Genomic DNA, 27,315 nt, shown 5'->3' with positions numbered 1-27,315 from the left:
AGAAAACTCTTTGAATGAGAAGGTGTGTCCAAACTTTTGGTCTGTACTGTATATATATATGAAGAGATCAGATGCAAAAGCCTCTAAGGGGCATCTGAAATTTTCTTCTACAATGAGCATCTTATCAGGCTCCTTTATTTGTGTTCAGTTGTATATATCATACATCTACTGATCTATAATAGAGAACATATATGTATCAGTGCATACATCCCAGGTTCATGTGAATATAGGTTTCCAAATCATCCCTGAATAATCATGAGTAAATAGAATTATTATAAATGCAAAATGTTTCTTTTTTCCAGGCCACAAAATTCACAGGTTTGTTAAAATTCAGCTTCAATCTTTCCAAAACATGCTTAGCCTACATGTGCAGTATTTTGTAGAATACTTCTTTAATTATGTTAATTATACAAACTTTAGAAGACTTTAAAAAAAAGAAAGAAAGAAAGAAAGAAAATCCGGCTTTAGGAAAAGAAAAGACACAAAACTATTTTAAACAAAGAACATTTCTAACAAGCTCTGAACCTGCGCCCTCTTGTTCAGTCCGCTGAGGGTGAAGTGGGCGGGGCCGCGGTGATGACGCGAGAGGATTGGCAGCTGGATTCGCCGCGCGGCGCGGTCTCGCTGTGTCTGCTCTGCGCAGCGCAGCGCCTGCGAACGGAGGGAGTCGGTGCGCAGCGGCGGTTCCAGCGCGTGCGGCTTCGGTAACGATGCACTAAACCCGCCTCTTCATTTATACCCTCACAACCCAAGCAGAAATACTAAACAACAACATCTCCATTGTGATTCGTTTCCCCCGGCTTAATCGTTACTGCTGAACTCGGCTTAGAAAAGAAGGTTTAATGAAAGAGAAAGACAAGAAGCAGCGCACGGCAACGTTACGGCTGTTTTTATTTTCATCCCTTTCTGAATGACGGGCGGACGGTTCGACTTCGACGATGGAGGCACTTACTGTGGCGGATGGGAGGACGGGAAAGCCCACGGACACGGCATCTGCACGGGACCCAAGGGTCAAGGCGAGTACGCCGGGTCCTGGTCCCACGGTTTCGAGATAGTCGGGGTCTACACCTGGCCCAGCGGGAATACGTACCAGGGCTACTGGTCGCAGGGCAAACGCCACGGGCTGGGTGTTGAGACCAAGGGGAAGTGGGTATATCGTGGGGAGTGGAGTCACGGGTTCAAGGGTCGCTATGGAGTTCGGCAGAGCACCAATACACCTGCTAGATACGACGGGACGTGGAGTAATGGACTACAGGACGGCTATGGAGTCGAAACCTATGGGGATGGTGGTGAGTGCCACTGCTAATGTCATTTATCTTTAGGGATGAGAATCATAAGCAGCTGAACGATTCCTCTTGTCGATGTCTCATTAATGATTCTTTCAGTAGCTACTTTTGAGAAATAAAGAAGGCATTCTTTGATTTACAGCAGACTGTTATTGAATGATCATATAACAAAACAGGGATAGCCTACATTGTATTCTGTTTACAAAGACAAATAGTCCTACCCATATATCAAAATCGCAGGCCTAAACATACCAAAATATAATAATGTATTTCATTAATTAATTACAGCAAAACTTATATCTTTGACTACAATTTGTCATATGAACAACCAGTCAGTTACGACGCTGATTTATGCTTAGGAGTCTTAAGTACAACATAACACTGTGACAGCTGTTGCTTCATTTCGATTCGGACATGACGAAAGGAATAATTTGCGGTTCAGAAAGTGAGTCAGATTAAATCCAGTAACCGCTCCGGCTGAATCTTAATCGTTTTTGATTCACTAAAAGAACCGGTTTATAAGAGTCATTCATTCGAGGGTCGAACACACAGTGATGAAGCTGAATGTTTTTGATTCTCTAAAAAGAATCCGATCAAACGAGTCATTCGTTTGAACATTTGTTTTCTCTTAAATAAATCTCCGAGAGCTTTCTGGCCTGGTGACTTAAACTTCTCGCATTTTATTTATTTATTTATTTATTTGTTTGTTTGTTTATTTATTTTAATTAATTTCCTTTAAAGTACATTCATGGCATTGTTTTACATGCAATGTTGCCATGCATTGACATTTATATTATTGCAATAACATTACAACAAAAATAATATTAAAATAAAGTGATAAGAAATTAATAAAATAAGATTAAATAACAATAAATTTAATCTGTACATATATTATAAGCATATATCAAAATATAATGTAATAGACTATGTGTACATATGGGTAGTGTTTAATATATTGGTTATATATTCTCTAAAAACAGCCTCATCATTTACTCAGGAACTGTGAACACACTGATCTCGCTGTATGTTTTTGGTTCATTAATAAGAATCGGCTGGCGAGAATCATTCATTCAGGAATCAGACTGCACTGATCGATGTATGTTTTGAGCTAGAGATTCAGTAAAGGTCTTCCATCTGAATACTAGGATGAAATAAAATTTTGAGAATCTTTAACATAATAGAACAACGTGAAAAAGAAGCGATTCAAGGTTCCTGATTCTGTTTTTGCCAACTGTGAAGCCACAGACAGGTCATTACCATTGGGTGTCAATAACACCCAATTTTTTCAAAGTACACTGAAGAAATGCTGGTGACAGGAGGGTGAATATTTTTATTCTTTGACATAAATTAGCTTTTTCGGAGCATACATTAGTTTCTGAATTAGTTTTGGGATCTTTGTAATTTGTGTCAGTGATTTTAGATTAGGCTGAGTGATGAACACTGTGAATATAAAACACATTTGTCATGCATCACAAGAGATTTTAATTATCTAATTTTCATTAGTTACACTCTTACGGTTCATGAGTTATGAGTTGTTAACAAACATTAATTGATATTTGATATGCTAATGTGCCTAAAGTGCATGCTTTTTATCATAAATATTACCACTGAATACAATTTGAACCAAATTAAGCAAGGTATGACACTTCATGCACTGTTTGCTTACTTGGTCTACATGAGTTTAATGTTCCTTTCTGTTTCATAAGGCACATATCAAGGCCAGTGGATGGGGGGCATGAGACATGGCTACGGTGTGCGTCAGAGCGTGCCTTATGGAATGGCCACCATTATCCGCTCTCCGCTTCGCACCTCCCTGGCCTCTCTAAGAAGTGTGCAAAGCAATGGTGCCGTTCTGCAGGATGCAGTACCTGACACACCAGTTGGAAGCCGTGGTGGTTTCGTGCTGAATTTTCACAGTGACACTGAAGTCGTCACCGGGAAGAAGAAGGGCCTGTTCCGCCGCGGGTCTCTCTTCGGCAGTCTCCGCCAGCTACGTAAATCCGACTCCAAAACATCCATCTCTAGCAAACGTAGCTCGGCACGTAGTGACGCCACCATGAGCCGCATCAGCTCCAGCGACGCCAATTCCACCATCAGCTATGGAGATGGAGAGGTGCCCGATGAGTACACCCCCATGGAGGACCATGTGGATGCCACCACCACAGAGTCCTACATGGGCGAGTGGAAGAATGACAAACGCAACGGGTTTGGAGTCAGCGAGCGATCCAACGGGCTGAAGTACGAAGGGGAATGGATGAACAACAAGAGGCATGGATACGGATGCACAATATTTCCAGATGGAACCAAAGAGGAGGGGAAGTATAAAAATAATGTGTTGGTTCGTGGGATAAGGAAGCAACTTATTCCTCTTAAAAACAATAAAACTAAAGAAAAAGTTGACAGGGCCGTGGAGGGGGCTCGGAGGGCGGCAGCTATCGCCAGGACTAAAGTGGAAATAGCAGTGTCAAGGTAAGGCACCTCCTTTGCTGAAAATCTTTTTGTAAAGCCAAAAATGGAAATTCTGGGATTATTTACAAATTCTGGTGTGGTTCTAAACTCGTGTGGCTAATGTAATACCCACTCTTGTTCCTGTGGCTCAGTGGTAGAGCATTGCGTTAGCAGTGCAAGACTGTAGGTTGAAGGTTCAATTCCCAGGGAACACGTTAGGTAAAAAATAATAGCCTGAATGCACTGTAAGTCGCTTTGGATAAAAGCATCTGCTAAATGCATACATTTTTTTATTTATATAAAGAAAGTGAATGGGGATCTGAGCTGTTGAGCTGCAGAATGACAAAGAAGTAGCTATATACAAAGTCTTCTGAAGCCATACAATGGTTTTGATTGAGAAAGGAAACCCCCCCCCCCCCAAAAAAAAATTAATTCAAATTAATTGGTTTAAAAAATTGGTTAATTCAAATTAGGCTTAAATCATACAGACAAACATTTTGATAGATAGATACACATAAATAGTCAATGAAAAATCTTGCCTTTGCAACTGACTAAAATAAAATAAGATTAGGTTAACCCCCCCCCCACCCCCAAAAAAAGACAATTAAAAATGAATAAAAGCTAAAAAAAAAATACATTTAGGAAAATAAAAACAAAATGAATAAAAAAAATCACTAAAGCACATAACAAAATGACTACCACTTAAACAAATCAAACCTGAAAACATCAAAATAAAAGCTAATACTATATAAAAAAAATACTAAATTAAAACTGCTCCACTGTAGCTTTTATGTCTTAGTTGCATTTACACATTCATATTCAGTACAGAAAAGTTTTCAGTCAAACTTTGGTCTGGTAGTCATTCTTAAATAGCACAGATGTATCGACTGTTTTTGTAATACTTTGCTGGTGTGTTTTTGTCCGTTTGGAATTCAACAGCATGGATCCCATTTATGTGGCCAGTTCATTATACTTCTTTTTGTAGTCCATGTAAAAAGCCAAATGTGTGTTGAACTAAAATAAACTAAATAAAGGTGTGTGAACTAAATAAAGGTGAGTAAACGATGACAGATAGTATAACAAGAATATATGACTCTCACTTGTAGAGTCATTACAATTTAGTAATATATCATTTCAGTCAAGACAAGTTGACTTAAAACTGCTGTGATCAAGTACACCAGCCACATCAAGGCTTCTGTAACATTCCCCAGATTGTTACTACTTGTACTGTTAAGCTGTGATGTCTGCATGGTTCAGACGTATGGCATATGGGGCATTTATTTAGATGTCATTCATTAACCATATGTCATAGACCTATTTTAAGATGTTGCTTCACACACCAACAATGCTCAGCAAAGCTCAGGTGTTTTTAAAAGATATCCTTTGTTCGAGCTTCTCAAATGGTTAGGAAGTCTGAGTTTTGAAAGGTTGTGCAAACAGCCTTTTTGAATATTGAGGTCTATTATTTGTCCATAGCTCAGATGCACAGGGAGCAGTCATGAGGTCATGCTTCTCATGTACACTATTATGATGTCTGTTCCCTTGCCAAGAGCCATACTAGACAGACATTTTAATGGATGTGTTGTGTAAACCAATTATTCAAGGCACACGTTTTCATAACATCCTAGACAGGTCTTGGGAAACTCACATGCTCATGATCCTTCCATTGACTAACCAAACAGATACTTCGCCAACATCTAGACAATATTCAAGTATAAGTTATGTGTGAATGTATACACACACTTTATAAATATACTGATTAGAAAAGTTACTTGCAATGATGGATTATCCAAGTCAGTGATTCATATACAAACAAACATTTTGATATAGTGAAAGCTGTCCTTAAACAAGCTGTTCTTGAACCCTGTGGATGTGCAAAACCCTTGGTTCACATTTTATTTAAATTGTTTTTCAATTTAACACTAGAAATAAGAGGATTTGTCATAGATGTATGTAAGATTTTGAATGTAAGTGTGTTTACAAGTGTTCCTGTAGCTCAAGTGGTGGAGCATTGCGTTAGCAAGCACAAGGTTGGTGGTTTGAATCCCTAGGGGACACATGTTAGGAGAAAATTGTTAGCCTGGATGCAGTGTAAGTTGCTTTGGATAAAAGCATCTGCTCAATGCATAAATGTAATTTTTGAGTCACTGCACTGGCACATTTATTTTTTCAACTTGATTTAACTGGTTTAGATTTTTTTTTTTTAAAGGGGGGGATTAAATGTCAATTTTTCAAAATTGAGATTTATACATCATCTGAAGGCTGAATACATCATCTTTCCATTGATGTATGGTTTGTTAGGATATGACAATATTTGGCTAAGATACAACTATTTGAATATCTGGAATCTGAGGGTGCAAAAAAATAAATAAAATACTGAGAAAATCCAAAAGATGTTCTTAGCAATGCATATTACGAATCAAAAATTAAGTTTTGATATATTTATTGTAGGAAATTTACAAAATATCTTCATGGAACATGATATTTACTTAACATCCTAATGATTTTTGGCATAAAAGAAAAATCAATAATTTTGACCCATATAATGTTTTTTTTGGCTATTGCTAAAAATATACCCCAGCGACTTAAAACTGGTTTTGTGGTCCAGGGTCACATATATAAAAATATTTATTTGAAATAGTAATATTTCACAATTGTAAAATTTTTACTATATTTATCAAACAAATAGAGCCGTAGTTGGCAAAAGAGACATCTTTTCTAAAGACATTAAAAATCTTAGTGATCCCAAACTTTTGAACAGTATAGTGCAAATAATTTCCATCTTTTCAGTCAGAATGTGACATTTTAAGGACACTTTTTTCAAGTTGGGATTGAACCTGTATGTAAACCAATACAATTTCAGCCCTGATAGCCCCTAAATAAAATGACACAGAATATAGTTTAGGCAGCATTTGTGTTGCTAGTGTTCAGAGGGGTCATACAGGTTAACAGTTGGTTTGAGTGCCACTTTCAGGCTATTTACAGTTTCTGTATTTATCTTAACATCGAATAAGCCACATAGCACGTAATGGGCACCGATAGCCAAGTATCTGGCATTTGTCCCATTTAGGAGTGGCCTGTCTTCTGTGGTTACCTCTCCCTCAATGAGCAGTGGGTCAGGGTTACAAGACTTACGCTCCAGGGTCAATACCAGTGCTATGAAATTAAAGTAAAGCCATTTTACTATGCATTACTTGCATTCAGTTATAGCTGAGCAAGAGTCTTGGTTGGCTAGAACTACTTTAAAGATTGCTATAGCAATACTCCTCACTATCTCCAATCCACCCCAGAGTATATTCCCTTCAAAGGGCCATAAATATAATCCCACAGCCCCCCTCTTCTTTCCTTCAGGGGCAGGGCTCTTGCTTCGGTCAACAGAATCTGCTGTTTTAGGAGGTAGTGTGAAAGGTTAACTGGCGTACTTGGCCTCACTGTGTAAGGAAACGTGACAGATCCAGTGTCAGGACAACTACAGAATATAACAGGTTCACATCAGGTGTTAGCAAAGAAAGTCATTGGTGAGAGTGAGCTTTAACTTAGTTTGGACCTACTATTAGGCTGAATCTCGTATTAATGGACAAATGAATAGCATTTCCTTGTTATAACTTCTTAAAGGGATAGTTCACCTAAAAATGGAAATTCTGTCATGAATAATTACTCACCCTCATGTCATTCATCTCTGGAAAACAAATTAAGATATTTTTGATGAAATCCGAGAGCTTTCTGACTCTCGATACTTACATGTTCATCGTTAAAAATAGTCCATGTGACATCAGTGGTTCAACCATAATTTTATGGAGCTACTAGAATACTTTTTGTGTACAAAAAAAAAAAAGAAAAATAATGACTTTATTCAACAATTTCAGTTTGTTTTTGTTTTTGTTTTGACATAAAATATGACCTTAGCAACGATTTGAAAAATGTGAGGGTCTCTGTAAGGCATGAATATTTATTAACTTTTGGGTGTTGTATGGCATGAACATATTCATATAAATTTCTAAATGTGGCAGAATCATGAACAAACTCCTCCTCCCCCATTTATAATGACAGCTTTGCCCCTGGTTATGCTAGTGATTATGAATGAGAGAATGAGAGATTTAAAAGAGCCCTTAAATTTTTTCTCCCACCTTTTCTCACCCTCTTCACACTCAGCTCCATTTGATATTAGTCATTCACCATAAAAAGGAGGGAGTAGAGGAGCATTTAATTGTTCAGTCAACCTAATGCTTTGTGCTCTCTCTGTGTCGCTCTCTTTATCTCTTATGCTCACTGGTGTGTCAGCAGCACAGAACTCAGGCTGACTAAATATGGCAAGGATGGAGTCAACTTATCAGCTCTGGACAGAAATACATAAGCCAGTAGCAGTTGATACAGCAGCCCATCACTGCCTGGCTGTCATCTGCCCTACGTGCCAATAGACTTCACAAATGTCTATCGTCAGTCGCAACAATGACTTCATCTGCATTTGTCTCTTACCCACATGCAAGCACACAGATATAAACTCAGTGACACACACACACACACACTTTGAACCAATAAGTTAAGCAAGGAAAGAGCAAAAGATAACAGTAATTATGATTATAATAATGACATATATAATGTACAGATCATTTTGTTGAACATGCATAGATATAGTATAGTATATTATGTATAGTATATTTTTTTGTTTGTTTTTTTATTGTTTTATAATTGTCAAAAATCTAATATAAATACATTTTAAAATAAATTCTTAATATCGGTTGTCATATCATATTACTGGTGTTAAAAAATTTATGGTTGGTTAAAAAGATATCAGTGTTTTTTTTTTTTTTAAAGACTCTTATTCTCACCTATGCTGCAATTATTTGATCAAAAAGACAGTAAAAAGTAAATTATTGTAAAATATTATTACAGTGTAAAATCCCTGTTTTCTGTTTTCATAATTTCAAAATGTAATTGATTCCTTTGATGGAAAAGCTGAATTATCAGCATTACTCCAGTCTTCGGTGTCACATGATCCTTCAGAGATCATTTTAATATACTGATTTGTTGCACAATAAACATTTCCTATTATTATCAATGTTGTAAACATTTGGGCTGTTTAATATTATTGGTAATAAGTCGTTCATTGGGATTATTTGATGAATAAAAAATTCAAAAGAACAGCAATTATATGAAATAGGAATCTTGGTCCCTCTTTATATTAAGTGGCCTTAACTAATATGTACTTACATTTAAATTAATTATTTGATACAATCATTTTTTGATGTAGGTACACAGTACAGTAGTTAAGGCCACTTAATATAAAGTGGGACCGAAATCTTTCGTAACATTGTAAATATCTTTACTGTCACTTTGGATGAATTACATGTGTCCTGAATAAAATATTTAATTTGTATTATAAATAAAAACATTGAAAAAAATATTGGTCAACCTCTCCAAACAATGTATACATAATTAGAGAATTCATTTTAGGGTGTGCTTTTAGAAAACCATCTCTGAAAGCACATTGTGTTTTACAGTGTGTGAAAAATCCACTGATTGGTTCAAGAAGACATTCATTACCTGAGCCACCCAATCCCTCTCATCTGTGTATCGCTGTGGTCGAAATGCAGCGAGGGATTACTTCATGTTGACAGGTTATGAGTGAAGAGCCTTTCCACATCCAGCTCAACGCGGGCCCTTGTGAGATCCACCGTACCCTCCAGCACAGTGCACAGACCACTAAAATTAAACATGCTGATGCCGAACTCCAGACAAGTCCCCTGACTAGAGCTTAATATGAGCAACACATAAAAAGACTGATAGACGCAGCCATCGTATTTTTTATGAATGCGTTCTGGAATGAGGACACATAAATTAAAGCTGTGGTGAAAATGGAAAGCACGCTCAATCACATCTCAGTTTCACTCAGAATGCTGTCATAATTAGTTTGTACAGTTGAGAAGTCCATTACTGGATAAGTAGGATGACAGTTCTGATTTAAATTAGGCAGATTTGTAAAATGGATGCAAAATGCGATTTTTGAAATGCTTGCATAATTTATGTTAATATCTAATGATGCACAGCTGTAGTGATTGATATTAGCAATTGCGTTTAAAGCCAAGATTATTGTACCAGTTTTGTCATGCGGCCTCACCCTCCCTTTCGGACCATCACATGGTATTAATTACAGAAATATCTCTGTGTACAGTAAATAGTAGGAACGGCAAAGCATTGGCATGTAAAACTGCTCTGATCCACACCTCTGGTCAGACCAAACCCATGTGGAAGAGCCTTCAAAATCTCTGGGTGTTAACTAATTACAATATATCTCTTATTCAATTCCCAGTGCTATATCTCTGGCCTTTGTTCAATGCCACCACCATTTCCTAAGCTCATTATATAATTCAGAAGACTTTAAATCCTATGCGCTTATCATAGCTTATGGAAGTCTATATGACCCAATATGGATGTAAGAATCGATATAGTGCCACACCGCACAAAAATTATTTTCTTACTTCTTACATGGCATTAAAACTTTTTCAGGGACCTTAAAACAAGATATAAATGATCAAAAAGTTTTTATATGTAAATTATATTTATAATGCATTTATACTATAGTGCGTTATGATTAAAATGTAACCTTAAAGAAGGACAAACAAATGGTCCAGTGGGGTAAGAAAATAAAAATTCAGTTAAATTCTGGATTGTTATTATAAAATAATTTTGCTTTATGATAAATGTATCTTTTTGACCACCATTCAAAAGTTTGTGGTTGGTAAGATTTTTCAGTGTTTTTGAAAAAAAGTCTCTTAAGCTCACCTAGGCTGCATTTATTTGATCAAAATTCAGTAAAATATAGCAAAATATGAAATACAGTACTACCGGTATTTAAAATCACTGCTTCTATTTTAACGCAGGCTATAGTTTACAAGGTGATTTATTCCTGTGATGGCAAAGCTGAATTTTCAGAAGCCATTACTTCAGTGTTAAGAGTCACATGATGCTACAAAACCATATTAATATGCTGATCTGGTGCTCAAAAACATTTTTTATTATTATGAATGTTGAGAAATGTTGTGCTGCTTTGTATTTTAGTGAAAACCATGACATTTTTTTCAGCATTTATTAAAAGGAGCATTTATTTTAATTATTCAGCATTTATTCATTTCTTTTCTGTCACTTTTAATCAGTTTAATGCATCCTTGCTGAAAATGTATATCAATAATGCATAAGTGAACAATATAATAGTATTAAGACCTAATACCTAGTAGTATTAAGAAGTGAACTGTCCTGTTCCCCTTTCACCTATATTATAATGAACTATGTGTGCAGGAGTTGACCATTAGGGCCATATGGATCTGTTTGCATGTGAATCAAAGCAGTAAAGTGGAAGACACTGCCCACTTCACCTGCTTGTATCGACCGCATGCTTGTGAACAGAAGTAGAGGAAGCAGAGGGCAGGAAACAGTTTTACCCTAATTAAAACTGCAGGCTCAATGCAGTCAGTTGCCAGGCAATGTGAAGTTTCCTCTAACAGAGTGCTGCAGTGCGAATGCTGTACAAGAAACATCAAATTTCTCAACGACGTGCGTGATTGTGTGTGTTTAAGCTCCCAAAGCTTTCGCTTGGATGCGTGACACATACTGTCCCACTCTGCTGGAAGATGCGTGTTTGTATATGCCTGTGTTAAGTGAGTATATGCGATCCTGAATGCGTGCCATAGCCATAAAGTCTTTATTCCGCTTGGCTTTATAAAGCTCTTGCTATTTGTTAACACAGGGCCAGATGATGTGTTGAAGCACCTGCCAGAGTGCTGTAGCGTTGCCATGGCGATTGCATCCCGTCATTCTGTTAGCCATGCACTGCTTTTTCTGCAGTAGAAGTGTTACTGTGAGGGAGGCAGATGGTTTGCTCCTGCTCCCTGTTTATTTATTTAATTAATTTAGTAAAGAGCGAAAATTAGAAAGCGATAGCAGCATGACCACTGTGTACTGATCACAAGCTAAAAAACAGAATGCAGATCTCACTGAACAGATGCAAAGATCACAAGCTCTTGCTTAAACATGGCAGATATTAATAAGGTTCACTAATGGATGAACTAGTGAAATCTTTGATAATCAGTGATACATGTTCTCAACTTTGAAGATGCCATGAAATTAGAATTAGGGATGCACGATATATCGGCCACCATATCGATATCGGCCGATAAATGTTCATTTTTCTGTTATCGTTATCAAACCAATAAGAGAATTTGGCCGATATCTTAGAGCCGATAAATAATGCATTATTTTCTGCAGAGACACTTCAGACTGTTCACCATGATGATTTTTAATTGCTTGAAATATCATTGGAAACACTTTGAAAAGGAAAATACAGCAAACTGCAACGTGCAGGGCAAGTCTGTCATATTATAATGAGATTATTAGTTACTGTAAAATAATGTAATGGAATCTTTGTTCGCCCGTGTTTTAGCACATCGTTAAGGGAAAAAAATATATATATAAAAGTTGTAATATTTATATTGTATAAATATCTGAATATATGATGCATTTCCCTGTGTTGAATAAGCTGGGAGCACTTTATAATATTATGTTTACCAGGGTTCATTCAACTCTTCAGCTTCAGCACATGCAGCTGCACAACAGCAATGCACAAAATTAATAAATACAGTATAATTGGGATTGGGAATGTCATAAACATAATATTATAAAGAGAATATTACCGTAATAAAAAAGTTTATTTGCCGTGTTTCAGCGTATTATTACAGGAAGAGTGTGTCCACGACACATCTGAGTATTCGGGATGTAATGCGGGTACATTGCAATATTGGAAATAGGCTACTTCTGTTTTAAACCGTGAAGGCGAGCCAATGTATATCATACAAGCAACATGCAAACTTTGTGCAAGTCAAACTTATGCCAGTGAACGTCTTTCACTATGATAGTGAAAGTAAAAATTAACTGCACTTTCGGCATTTCATGACATCAGAGATGTCAGAGAAATTGGTGCATAAAATAAAGATGCTCTTTTGCTACATTGATAAAGTGTTACTGAAGTGTAACAATTTTATTTAGGCTATTGGCCTATAATTCATTATAGGCAATAATAGAATGGTTTTAAAATAAATTTTTAAAACATTTTCAGTGAGGAGTAGCCTAAGCTAATAGCCTGTATTTTCCTCACAGGCTGTGAGTCACAGTGTGTCAGTTATGTGATGATGCGCTATGAAATTGTTGCGAAGCAAATTAATTGTAATATTAATTTAATAATAAAAGTAACCTCATAATAATAGCCAGAAAATAACATGCATACATTAATTGGAAATGCCAAATCCTCTTAATAATGACAATATTTAATGATTTTGACAATATCTCTGGTTATAGTCCTTACATGATTGTCCTCTTTCAACACACTCCATCATCTTATCGTCAGGCCCCTTGATCCGCTACCCCACTGTCCATGGCACGATTTTATTTAATGTTGTCCAGTATCTTGTTTCCATTATTTAAGAATTATTTTATTTATTTGTAAAGCTGCTTTATGTTTGATTTATGTTGAAGTGTTTTAGTTTGCCAGCACCCTGACGCGGGCGTCCTCAGCGCCCCTCACCTCGCACGTGTCAGTGTTTACGAATAGATTAAATGAAACGGGACAAATTTAATCTTGACAAACTATATATCATTATAAAGATCTAAGCCTGAAGCAGCTGTAAATCCCGGTTTAGTTAGGAAGGTAAGGGTCCACTGAACGACATCTCATGGAGCAAGTTTGGTCCAATTGTGTCCGTTATGGAATAACCATGTGACATCAGAGGGTCAGTTAGAATTTGTTGAAGCAGTGAAAATACATTTTGGTCCAAAAATTCCGACTTTATTCAGCATTGTCTTCTCTTCCGGGACTGTTGTGAGTGCGTTCACAACACTGCAGTGTAGTGATGTCCGGTTCGTGAATGAGTCATTCGATGTAACCGGATCTTCTTGAACCAGTTCACCAAATCGAACTGAATCATTTAAAACGATTCATGTCTCCAATAAGCATAAATCCACAAATGACTTAAGCTGTTAACTTTTTTAATGTGACTGACACTCCCTCTCAATAAAAACAAACCAATATCCCGGAGTAATTCATTTACTCAAACAGTACACTGACTAAACTGCTGTGAAGAGAGAACTGAAGATGAACACCGAGCAGAGCCAGAAAACAACAAAAGACTGACTCGTTCTCGAGTCAAGAACTGGTTGCATCGGTTTTCGGATCACCAGTAGTTCTTTTGGACAGTTCGATTCCATAAACCGGTTGAAGAAAACGGTTCAACGGGTCTTTTGCGCTCGACCTAATGACTTCATTTGCGATGATTGCCCTTGATTCAAGCCTTTGGTTTACCTGGGCTCATAACATTAGCACAGAATCAGTTCAGAATCAATCACCAAAAGAATCAGTTCGGTTCAAAAGCTCTGTGTGTCATTCTGCTTCACGCTGAATCATCAGCTCCTCGGTTCTTGAATAGGACACGTCTGAGAGAAACGGTTCTTGACTCGAGAAAGAGTCAATCTTTTGTTCGTTATCTGGCTCGGCTCTGTGTTCACTTTCAGTTCTCTCTTCACACCAGTTCAGTCAGTGAATTACTCCAGGATATTGGTTTGTTTTAACTCAGAGGGAGTGTCAGCCACATTAAAAAAGTAAACCAATATCCCAGAGTAATTAATTTACTCAAACAGTACACTGACTGAACTGCTGTGAAGAGAGAACTGAAGATGAACGCTAGGGGTGTGCACGGATAGTCGAACATTCGAATATTCGTTCTGCTCTAATCATTCGATAAATAAAAATGATATTCGAATTTCAAAAAAAAAAAAAAAAGGTTCACAATAAAACCTAATTTGGTAACTTTCTGTGATTCTCCACGGCATATTTGAAGATGTATGCAAGAAAAAAAATAATTAAAGAATGAATTAGGGGCCGTTCACATATCGCGCCCAAAAACGCGTGGAAAACGCTAGGCGCGCCGCTTTCTCCTTCTTTCCAAAGCGCTCGGGGCGGAAGCGCTCCTGAGGCGTCTGCCGTTGCTAAGCAACAATGACGCGCTCTCTCCTTTAAGACGCGGAAATTTCAGCAAAGGATAAATGGATTTGCAGCACAAAAAATCGCTTTCAGTAGCAGCTATGATCGCTTTTCATATACAGCTATGATCAGCTGTTCCTTCATCTTGGCTGAGTTTTCAACGTTGTTACGGAAAAGGATGAAGCTGAATGGTTAGTTCTTGTCACATGACGTTGCAGTGCGCTTGCGGCATTCTGAAGAGTTGAGATGTTTTTAACTCGATGCGGTGCGGACGCGCCTGGAAAAAACTAGCGTGTCGCACCGCGTGCGCATCGCGACCGCGTCGCTTCCATTATGAGCGCGCATACCGCGCGCCTACATTTGAAATAACGAACTTGAGCGTGCAAAAGACGCGATATGTGAATGGCCCCTAAGAACTGCGGTCTTCTACAGTACTTAAAATATGCCTTGGAGAATCACAGAAAGTGACCGATTTCAAGAACATTGTTGCGGCATCTCTCAAGCAACCAATAAACACCCCTAACTTGGGGAATGCAGTGAAAACTCCTCTTCTCGCGTCTGCCCTAGACCCTCGGCACAAACATCTCAGGTTTCTCGATGAAAACATGAGAGAAGTAAGAAAAAAAACTTTTTTGAACATTATCAGAACATTTTTCTTGATGCGAGTGGTGCGGATGCAGCCGTCACCAACGATGAAGAGGATGCAATGCCCACTCGTTGCCCACTTTCCCCTGATCATTTTTACATGCCCGTATTTCTTAACAAGAACATGTAAAACAATAGAAAAAAAGCAAAAAAGATTTGCTGACAGTTTAAAAGTTTCAAAGTTAAGTGTAGGCTGCGTTGTACAATAGCCTAATTGCTGCAGGCTGCTTTACGTTTTTTTATTTGTTCACTTTTTTTTTCTTTGTTCACTTTTTTTTTTTTTTTTGCTTTTAATCTATACTTTTGTTTGTTTGCACGCATTGTTAAAGGTTTTCAGCTACAAAACACGATGTGTAATGTTCAAGCTTATTGTGTTTAAGCTTGTTCAAAATGACGAAAACAATAAATGTTGCTGAAAAATAACGTCTGTCTCATTAAACTTAATTTAAATAAACGAATATTCGAATATTCGTTTTTTGTGAGCTCAAATATTCGAATGTGATATTTGTGGAAAACGCCCATCCCTAATGAATGCCGAGCCAGATTACAAACGAAAGATTGACTCGTTCTCAAGTCAAGAACCGGTTGTATCGGTTTTTGGATCACCAGTACACTGAACCGAGAACCGTTTCTGTCGGAAATGTCCGATTTGAGAACCGAGGAGCTGATGATAGTGCGCATGCATGATTCAGCGTGAAGCAGGCTGACACACAGCGCATCTGAACCGAACTGATTCTTTTGGTGATTGATTCTGAACTGATTCTGTGCTAATGTTATGAGCGCGGGTAAACCGAAGGCTTGAATGAAGGGCAATCATCGCCAATGACTTCATTACGTTGAGCGCAAAAGAACCGGTGAACTGTTTTTTTCAACTGTTTTATTGAAACGAACTGTCCGAAAGAACCTGTTCGCGGAAAAGAACCAAACTTCCAATCACTACTGCAGTGACTTACGTCAGCAGCGTCACTGCGAAGTCGTGAACACGGATTGACAACAGACACGGAAGAGAAGACAATGCTGAATAAAGTCTTAATTTTTTTTTTTTTGGACCAAAATGTATTTTCGATGCTTCAAAAAATTCTAAATGACCCTCTGATGTCACATGGACTACTTTGATGATGTTTTTATTACCTTTCTGGACATGGACAGTATACTGTACATACATTTTCAATGGAGGGACAGAAAGATCTCGGACTAAATCTAAAATATCTTAAAATGTGTTCCGAAGATGAAGGGAGGTCTTATGGGTTTGGAACGACATGAGGGTGAGCCATTAATGACACCATTTTAATTTTTCGGTGAACTAACACTTTAATATAAATTCTTTCCAATTTTATTGTGTTACTTTCATTAAAAAGTAAGATGTGTTTTTTTTGTTGTTGTTTTTTTTTTTAAATTAAAAAGTCTTACAAAATTACTTTGTATTATTTAATAAAATAATAAATAATCAATACAAAGCATTTTCGGTTTCGGCATACAGAACTTTAATTTGCACATAGTTTTACAACCTGCACATAGTTTTAAAACTTGTATGTTTTCTAGTTTAAAAATGTAAATCTGACGAACGCAATAATGCACTGAAATCAGATTAAGCGCCATTAACTTATCTAGCTGTTGAGTTTCAGATAAACTCTGAAAGCGCGCTGCAGAAATCTCAAGTGAATGCTAGCCAGCCATATAAATGCAAGGCAGTACGGCAATCCTGACCCTAGGGTTGTGGGTTCGAGTCTCGTGCTGGCAATACCAAGACTTAGGTGCCCTTGAGCAAAGCACCGAACCCCCAACTGCTCCCCAGGCGCCGCAGCATAAATGGATGCCCACTGCTCTGGGTGTGTATTCACGGTGTGTGTGTGTGTGTGTGTTCGCTGCATGTGTGTGTGCGCACTTTGGATGGGTTAATCGCAGAGCACGAATTCTGAGTATGGGTCACCATACTTGGCTGTATGTCACTTTCACTTCACTTATTGGCTGCATATGCAGCAAGAACCAATCAGCTGGTACCAAGTCATTTAACTCTCTAAATAACCTAACGTCGAACCTATGCCGTAGCCTACGCATTGACACATATCATAAACTGTAGCCTACACCGTAGTCTTGATGTGCTGCTCTCTAAAAATCTAACAACGCCTCAATTCTCTTACGAGAGCTCTCTCGTACTGCGTCTTAGCTAAGACGCTACAGGAAAAGTCTCTTTTCACGAAATACTGAAGCAAAAAATTATCCTTAATTTTGTATTTTTGTAAAGCGCATTTGCAGCAGTACACAGCCATAGGCGAGATGGCTCGTTCGCTCATTGGCTTGTTCTGCGGCAACTGCACAGCCTATCGAGCGCAGGCTGATGCAACATCAGACCAATAAGGGCGCTTCGCGCCCTTCTTGCCACTTCCCGCCGAAACGGGTGTGGCCCAACCTATAAAAGGAGCTCGAAAAGGCTGACTCACCTGATTTTTCATCTCTTCAGCGAAGCTCACGCATCGCTGGATCACGGAGGAAGCAAGCGCCGTCTGAGAAGCATATCAGCGGGACGAGCCATTCTGAAGCTGCTGGCCTCGCCGCCTTCCACTGCCGTTCCTGCTGCGCTGTCCGGCGCCTATATCCTTTGTATCCTTACATCTTTATATCCTGTGTGTGTTCGCCCTGCGACGCACACTCACAAAAAGAGCTGCGTCTTTTTAAAGATGCCCTCGTGCGGCTCGTGCAGAGCCCCGCTCAGCAAAGGAGATCGTCACGTCATCTGCGTCTCCTGCCTGGGTGAGGACCATGCAGCGCTCGCGCTCGCTGACGGCGGATGCCCTCATTGCGAGCTAATGCCTATGGTGACTCTGAGGACTCGCCAGGGGCGTTCTTCTCGAAGCCTGCATCAGCCGCTGCGCCGCAGCGCCGTAAGAAGTGCCGCTCGCAGCGTCTACCAGAACCGCCTCCAGCTCTGCCGAGCTCGCCGGTTCCCTATGCTTCGCCGGCCTCCCCTGCATCCCCGTCCGCTGTCTGCCGACGCGTCATCTGAGGAAGTGGATCTCAGGCCCGCGTCGGAGGAAGAGGACACCTGCTCTCTGCTTGCTTCGGGCAGTGAGGGTTGGGCGAGCTCCGTGGATCTCGCGCCCTCTGCTCAGAGGCCCAGCAGACGGGCGGATATCGATAAGAAGCTGATGCGAGTGCTCGCGCTGGCCGCGGCGAGCCTCGGCCTCGAGTGATCTGCACCAGCGCCCCCTTCTCGTTCCCGGCTGGATGGTAGCTTTCTCCCGGATGAGCGTTTTTCTCCAAGCTCAAAGCACGCCCCCTTTCTTCCTGAGCTTCACGAAGAAGTGGCAAAAACTTGGAACGCTCCATTTTCTGCGAGAGTCCGTTCATCTGTTTCACCACCATTCTCCACACTGGACGGTGCTAAAAACAGAGGCTACCTGTCACTTCCGCCGGTGGAACAGGCTATAGCAGCGCACCTTTGCCCGCCCTCTGCTGGACGGCGGACTAAGGCGGCGTTGCCATCCAAAGCCTGCCGCATGACATCATCGCTGCTCGCACGGATCTTCTCTGCTGCTGGGCAGGCTGCGTCTGCGCTGCACACCATGGCCACGCTGCAGATTTTCCAGGGCGATCTCCTCCGCAAGCTGGATGAGATGGGACCTGAAGCAATCTGTCTCGCGGATCTGAGGAGTGCTTCGGATCTCTCCCTCCGCGCTGCTAAGTCCGCTGCACAGGCCATGGGACGGGTTATGGCTTCCGCTACGGTGGCTGAGAGGCATTTGTGGCTGACGCTTTCTGACATCAAGGAGTCTGAGCGCGCTGCGTTCCTCGACGCGCCGCTGACTCCTGCTGGCCTCTTCGGATCATCTGTCAACGAGTTTGTGGAGAGATTCGCCGAGGACCAGAAAGCTTTGCAGGCGTTCAAGCACTTCTTGCCGAAGCGCTCCGGTTCTGCAACTAGCCGCTCTAGACCGGCCCCACAGAGCTCTCAGTCACGCCCACCGCCACCAGCTGCGTCATCGCGACAGTGTCAGCAACGCAGCTCGGGACCCCGTTCTCGCTCTTCAAGCCGTCATACATTTATGGTGCTATAAATGTAGTGACGATGCCCACTCCTCAGTGCCCATCTCCACATGTAAGCACAGCCCTGCACACAGGGCCCGCGCCCATAAAAGCGACTCAGGTCGATCGCGCGCACTGCGTAGTAAACGTGCCCACCCCTCAGTGCCCACAATTACTATGTCACACGCGTCATGTGGTTTCTGTAAAAACGAAACCCGTGTACGTTCGTCCGGCCACGGCCAATGGTGCTATAAATGTAGTGACGATGCCCACTCCTCAGTGCCCATCTCCACATGTAAGCACAGCCCTGCACACAGGGCTCACGCACATAAGATCGACATAGATCGGTCGAGCACGCCGCATAGTAAACGTGCCCACTCCCCAGTGCCCACATACACTATGTCACATACGGGGCGTGGCTTCTGTAAAAACGAGGCCCGTGCACGTATGCTCTGCACAGGCATACAGTGAGTTGAAAGTGGTAAATGTGCACACATGCAGCCCACGGTTACTCGCAGACATCACGAGTCCCACGGGACCCGCTCAGCCATCCCCCAGTCGGTTAAGCGCCGGGACGGGGTCGAGGAGGAGCGATCGGCCCGCTGTGATCAGCGCGCTCCCCGCCTCAGATGCGCAGCACACTCGAGCGCCGCCGTTGCCCAGTCAACAGAGCGCGCTTCGCATCCAGCCCTTAGCCATTCATGCAGATGCATGGTCAGCGCTTCCAGGGGTTTCGGATTGGGTGCTAGGCATTATAAAGAGAGGCTACTCGCTACAGTTTTGTCGACGCCCTCCGCGCTTTTTAGCGCGCGTCGAAACTACGGTCAATGCAGAAGTAGCACACATACTTCGGGCCGAGATATCAAAACTGTTGAGCAAAGGGGGCTGTAGAGCCTGTGTCTCGAGCTCAAAGAGAGACGGGGGTCTCAGGCCCATACTGGATCTAAGACAGCTGAACAAGGCATTGATGAAACGCAGTTTCAAAATGCTTACGACCAGGAAGCTCCTTACGCAGGTTCGCAGAGGGGACTGGTTCATGTCAATAGATCTGAAGGACGCGTATTTTCAAATACAGATAGTGTCAAATCACAGGCGATATTTGAGATTCGCCTTCGAGGGCCAGGCATACCAGTTTACAGTCCTGCCGTTCGGCTTGTCCGTGGCTCCTCGTACGTTTACGAGGTGCATGGATGCAGCGCTCGCTCCTCTCAGACTCAGAGGCATGCGAGTGCTGAATTATTTGGACGACTGGCTGGTTCTGGCTCAATCACGAGCGGAGCTCGTGGAGCACAGGGCCGTTTTACTCGATCACCTCGAGAAGCTCGGTCTCAGTGTCAATTGGGCGAAGAGTTCGCTGAACCCCAGTCAGACGATTCTGTTTTTGGGGATAGTTCTGAACTCGTGTTCCATGACGGCGCGGCTGTCACCACAGCGCGCGTTGGGCATTCAGCGCGGAGCGAGTTCTTTCCGATGCGGCGCGACCGTGTCGCTCAAGCACTGTCAGAAGATGTTGGGCCTCATGGCCTCAGCATCTCCGGCTCTGCAGCTGGGCCTGCTCCGCATGCGCCCCCTGCAGCTCTGGCTGAAGGCGCGGGTGCCGCGCAGAGCGTGGGTGTCTGGCCGGCTGCGTCTCAAGGTCAATCAGAGCTGTGTCACAGCCCTGACACCCTGGACAGCAAACGGCTGGTACCAATCAGGTGTAAGCCTGGGGACTTTCCCGAATGTGAAGATGGTGTCGACGGACGCCTCCACTTTGGGATGGGGAGTGCTGCTCGAGGGCAGACCGTCTTTTGGCCTGTGGTCAGAACGGGAAAAGCTCCATCATATCAACTGTCTGGAAATGCTGGCAGTGGAGAACGCGCTGATGCGCTTTTGTCCCCAAATCAAGGACCACCACGTCTTGGTCCGTTCGGACAACATGTCTGTGGTGTCCTACATAAATCGCCAGGGCGGTCTCGGGTCCCGAAACCTGTACAGGCTGAAGGAACGCCTCCTGGTTTGGGCTCAGCGCAACGTGCGTTCGCTGAGGGCAGTGCATGTGCCTGGGCTACAGAATCTGGGTCCAGACAGGCTGTCCAGAGGCAATGTTCCTACGGGCGAATGGTCTCTACACCCGCAAACAGTCCGGCTGTTGTGGGAGAGATTTGGCAGGGCGGAGGTGGACCTCTTCGCGTCCCACGAAAACGCTCACTGCCCCGCGTTCTTTTCCAAGAACGAAAGCGCGCTGTCACGGAAATGGCCGTGCTGCCCGCTTTATGCTTTCCCTCCCATCTCCCTCCTTCCGCAGGTGATAGAACGGGTGAGAGAAACGAGATGTTCAATACTGCTTGTAGCACCTCTTTGGAAGAACCAACCATGGTGCCCAGATTTGATGCAGTTAGCAGATGTCGCCCCGTGGCCAGTACCGTTGAGGAGGGACCTCCTCTCGCAGGCCAGGGGTTCGATTTGGCACCCTCAACCGGAGTTGTGGTCCCTCCATGTGTGGGCGCTCAACGGTTACCCGCTGATCTCGCAGTGGGAGTGCTAAATACCAACACTCAGGCTAGAGCTCCGTCGACACGACGTCTGTATGCCTCGAAGTGGTCGGTGTTCTCCAGCTGGTGCACAGCTCGAGGATGTTCACCCCTTAGTTGTGAGGTGACAGAGGTTCTCTCCTTCCTACAGGAGCTGTTGGATAAGGGCAGAGCCCCATCCACGCTCAAAGTTTATGTGGCGGCCATCGCAGCGTTTTCTGAAACAGCGCTCGGTCAGTCAATAGGAAGGAATGATTTGGTCATCCGGTTCCTTAGAGGAGCTAGGAGGCTGAATCCTCCCAGACCTCCGTCAGTCCCTATGTGGGACCTCGCGGCGGTTTTGGAGGCCATGAAGGGTCCCCCTTTTGAGCCTATCCAATCAGTTAGCCTTCAGCATCTGTCGTTGAAGACAGTATTCTTGTTGGCTCTCGCTTCAGTGAAGCGTGTGGGTGATCTGCACGTGCTCTCGGTGAGCCAGTCGTGCTTGGAGTTTGGGCCTAATGACTCAAAGGTCATACTCAAACCTAGGCACGGTTATGTGCCGAAATCCCTCAACACGCCGTTTCGGGCTCAGGTTATTGCCCTATCTGCCCTGCCGGTGTCAAGAGAGGATAGAGACTCGAGTCTTCTTTGCCCTGTCAGGGTTTTAAGAGCTTATGTGTCTCGCTCTGCTGCTTTTCGGCAGACGGAGCAGCTGTTTGTCTCGTTTGGTGGGCGTTCCAAGGGAATGGCTGTTTCGAGACAGACTCTATCCAGATGGATAGTTGACGCCATAGCGTTAGCTTACGCTTCCAGGGGCCTTCAGTGCCCGCTGGGCGTCAGAGCACACTCCACAAGGGGCGTCGCCTCGTCGTGGGCGTGGTCTACTGGGATCTCCTTGCAGGATATATGTATGGCGGCAGGTTGGGCCTCGCCGTCTACATTTATCAGGTTCTATAACCTGGAGGTTCCCGCCTTGCAAGCAAGGCTGCTGTCGGTATAGTCGAATCAGGGCCCTGAGGGGAATTCTGAGTTCGTGAGCGTTATGCGCTGCCGACTGTTATATGGGAAGTATTGCGTAAGACCCGCATTGCCACATTGGTCAGGCCTTGCCTCGGCTGTGTGATGTCATATTGCCGCATCTACGGATGTTGCTAGTTATGGGACGGAGGGCTTCCCCCCTTCCTGTCCTGGACTCTCTGTGAGTCCCTCAGGTGACTGTGCACTGTAAATCCTGGGTGTTGCTTCAGGTTTATTGGTGTGTGATCCCTGCGCGCACGGCGTTTTACATTGGGTTCCCGTAGCGTCTTAGCTAAGACGCAGTATGAGAGAGCTCTCGTAAGAGAGCTAGAAGAGCAAACGAGTACTGCGTTCTCTGCCATGCGTACGATTCACTCTGGTTCGCTTCGGCGATGAATTAAATCAGGTGAGTCAGCCTTTTCAAGCTCCTTTTATAGGTTGGGCCACACCCGTTTCGGCGGGAAGTGGCAAGAAGGGCGCAAAGCACCCTTATTGGTCTGATGTTGCATCAGCCTGCGCTCGATAGGCTGTGCAGTTGCCGCAGAACAAGCCAATGAGCGAACGAGCCTTCTCACTTATGGCTGTGTACTGCTGCAAATGCGCTTTACAAAAATACAAAATTAAGGATAATTTTTTGCTTCAGTATTTCGTGAAAAGAGACTTTTCCCGTAGCGTCTTAGCTAAGACGCAGTACTCGTTCGCTCTTCTAGAGAGAACCGAGGTTACGTTTAGTAACCGAGTACGTTTTACACGGACCGCAAGTGCAATTATTGGTCTGCTAGAACCAATACCTCCATGTGTACTTGAGTTTTGTGTGTTTATGTGCACTTTAATATATTTTAATGTTATACTTTGTTATATAAAATAAAACAAGGCAAAGAACAAGTGTCTTTTAATTTATTGTACTACACAGCATTATACATCAGTAGTTGTCCGCGACAAACGATGTTGATCTGTGTTGGCTTTTGCCGTGCTCTGCAGTCCAACAGAATGAGTCAAGATGAAGGAAAGATATTCATGTTGCGACTGACATTACTTCCGGTTCATCACATCGAAATAAAAGGTCAAGTCAAGCTCACTGCATTGTGCAGTACAGGATTCAAACCAGCAAACTCTGCTCCTTTTGGCAAATATTGTAGCTCATCTGGGTTATTCTGTCCATACAGGAAATTTACAAACTGTGTAAAGTGTACATACTATACACTGCAATTGCAGCAAAACCACAGTATGGTATTTTGCTATTCAGAACATAGCTCATGCATTATGGTTGTGATGAAACTAAAGACTATTAAGTATTTATCAACAAACTTCAAAGGCTTTTTAAGGAGATCAAGTAATGCTCACTTTAGTGGGAGTATTTTGTAAAGCGATGTGCTGAAATGCCTTGGGTCGACTCAGGACAGCAGCCTGTGAGGCATGAAAGCAATACTTTTCACACTGATCTGAGATCTGTCGTGCAGTTCCTTTGATTTTTGCATGTGAATATTTGTTATGGGCAGTGTTTTCAAAGACTACATGTTCTAAAGATTCTAGAGATGTCAAAATGTATAACCGTAAGCTACTTCTGCTTTCTCATATTAACACACAGAATATCAGATGAGGTTTACTTTGAGTAAATTTGGCTTTTTGGCTTTGATATCACACAAGAATCCAGGATGATTGTGAGCAGGTGATCTCTGGAATACTTGAAATAGTCAATGACTTCCACTCAAACTATGGCAAAAAGAGATAAAAAAGCAAATCCAGGTAGAAATGCCAATGGACTGGGTATTTTCTATTTAATCAAAGCTGATTTTGACTATTCTTCCTGCCAAGCATCTGTCTGTTTTTAAGTAATGGATGCTAAAAGGATGGTGTCTCTATAGACTTTTTGGTATATTGATGCATTGAACATCTCAATAACCTGAGTATTGAAAATCAGGTTTCTTTTTATTTCAGCCTTGTCAGAAATTCTGAAATGTGCAAATTTATTCCACCCCTGTATCAGAATTTGAGTGACAAGTTGGATGAGGTGGAATATGTGATTCTTTAGGCTGAGATCACACTTTTTTATCCTATTTTTGCTCACCAAAGTATGCCTACACCAAGAAAGTTTATTGGCATAAATTATTATACTAAACCCACTGCAAATGTTGAAAGATGATCAATATAGAAAAACCTTGGAGTACATCCATGCGGTGATGTCAAGAGTGTGTCTTTTCTTTTGTTGTGCCAACTATCTGTTTTTTTCAAGTGTAAAGCACAGCTTTGTTTTTTTTTAATTTCTCAATGCTAGTGCCTGCATTTCATCCCAAGTCTTTTCTCATTTTATACTAGAGAAATTTAGGGTGTGCTTTATCTAGATTGAATCTCCTCATAGTTTGCTACTTAAAGGGTTAGTTCACCCAAAAATAAAAATTATGTCATTAATAACTCACCCTCATGTCGTTCCAAACCCGTGAGACCTCCGGTTCGCGAACGAATCATTCGATGTAACCGGATCTTTTTGAACCAGTTCACCAAATCGAACTGAATCATTTAAAACGGTTCACGTCTCCAATACGCATTAATCCACAAATGACTTAAGCTGTTAACTTTTTTAATGTGGCTGATACTCCCTCTGAGTTCAAACAAACCAATATCCTGGAGTAATTCATGTACTCAAACAGTACACTGACTGACCTGCTGTGAAGAGAGAACTGAAGATGAACACCGAGCCGAGCCAGATAACGAACAAAAGACTGATTCGTTCTCGAGTCAAGAACCGTTTCTGTCAGACGCGTCCGATTCGAGAACCGAGGAGCTGATGATACTGCGCATGTGTGATTCAGCGTGAAACAGACTGACACACAGAGCGTCTGAACCGAATTGATTCTTTTGGTGATTGATTCTGAACTGATTCTGTGCTAATGTTATGAGCCCAGGTAAACCGAAGGCTTGAATCAAGGGCAATCATCGCCAATGACGCCATTACGTCGAGCGTAAAAGAACCGGTGAACCGTTTTCTTTAAACTGTTTATTGAATCGAATTGTCCGAAAGAACTACTGGTGATCCGAAAACCAATGCAACCGGTTCTTGACCTCGTGAACGAGTCAGTCTATTGTTCGTTATCTGGCTCGGCTCGGTGTTCATCTTCAGTTCTCTCTTCACAGCAGTTCAGTCAGTGTACTGTTTGAGTAAATGAATTACTCCGGGATATTGGTTTGTTTTAACTCAGAGGGAGTGTCAGCCACATTAAACAAGTTAACAGCTTAAGTCATTTGTGGATTAATACTTATTGGAGACGCGGACCGTTTAAAACGATTCAGTTCGATTTGGTGAACTGGTTCAAAAAGATCCGGTTACATCGAATGATTCGTTCGCGAACCGGATATCACAAACTGCTTTGTTTTGAACTCACTCACAACAGACCCGGAAGGGAAGACAATGCTGAACAAAGTCGTAGTTTTTGCTATTTTTGGACCAAAATGTATTTTCGATGCTTCAAAAAATTCTAACTGACCCTCTGATGTCACATGGACTACTTTGATGATTTTTTTCTTACCTTTCTGGACATGGACAGTATACCGTGCACACAGTTTCAATGGAGGGACTGAGAGCTCTCAAACTAAATCTAAAATATCTTAAACTCTGTTTTGAAGATAAACGGAGGTCTCACGGGTTTGGAACGTCATGAGGGTAAGTTATTATTAATGACATAATTTTGATTTTTGGGTGAACTATCCCTTTAACCTAAAATCAGTAAGACTAACAGAATATCAAAGCATTAAGATCTTAGTGATTACAACTGCCGACTGTATTTTTGTCATCAATGTTTATGTACATTGCCGTGCCTATGCTCAGCATACCATTTAGTTCCTTAACTCATTTGCAAATCAACACAGCTTGGATAAATGATTATGTTTTGTTTTTAATTTTAGCAAGGCATTAATTATGTCTGCGTAATACCACATTCCCACCTGCTGGCAGTCTGGCATTAGACATTGCATGTATGTAAAAGCATTGTGCTAATTGTATACGATTTAAACCATGCTGAACACTACATTTAAACATCTGACTGATTATTTGAAGTGTATTCCACTCTATGTGCTTAATGCATTTTTCTTGTATTGTAATGCAGTTTCAAAATGCTATAAGTTTTCTGATATCAATAATAATTATTTCATCATTTACTCAACCTAAGTTCATTCCAAACACTCTGGTTTTCACAGCACCTTGATATTTTTGAAGAATCTGCACTTAATTATTTCTTTGTCATGAAAAAGATTGAGTAGACTACTTTTCAAAAATTTGGGTTTTTTAGAAAATAAAAAGGTCAATGCAGTTTCTGATCAAAAATACAGTAAAGCAATAAAATGATTAGAGTTTAACAAACTTTGTTTTATTAATATTTTG

General features: G+C 41.7%; 1 protein-coding gene across 1 annotated transcript in view; it reads left to right on the top strand.

Annotated features, from left to right (window-relative positions):
* The first annotated feature begins 531 nt into the window (after positions 1-531).
* LOC132116006 (junctophilin-1-like) overlaps positions 532-27,315 on the top strand; it is a 49,435-nt gene continuing 22,651 nt past the window's right edge. The window contains exons 1-2 of the mRNA XM_059524510.1: positions 532-1,289; positions 2,993-3,755. Of these exons, the coding sequence (XP_059380493.1) occupies positions 911-1,289; positions 2,993-3,755 (1,142 nt within the window). The 5' untranslated portion in view covers positions 532-910. The remainder of the gene's footprint in view (positions 1,290-2,992; positions 3,756-27,315) is intronic.

Source organism: Carassius carassius, chromosome 35 (assembly GCF_963082965.1).
Source record: "Carassius carassius chromosome 35, fCarCar2.1, whole genome shotgun sequence".
NCBI lineage: Eukaryota > Metazoa > Chordata > Actinopteri > Cypriniformes > Cyprinidae > Carassius > Carassius carassius.
This window is presented reverse-complemented; position numbering and strand designations above follow the sequence as displayed.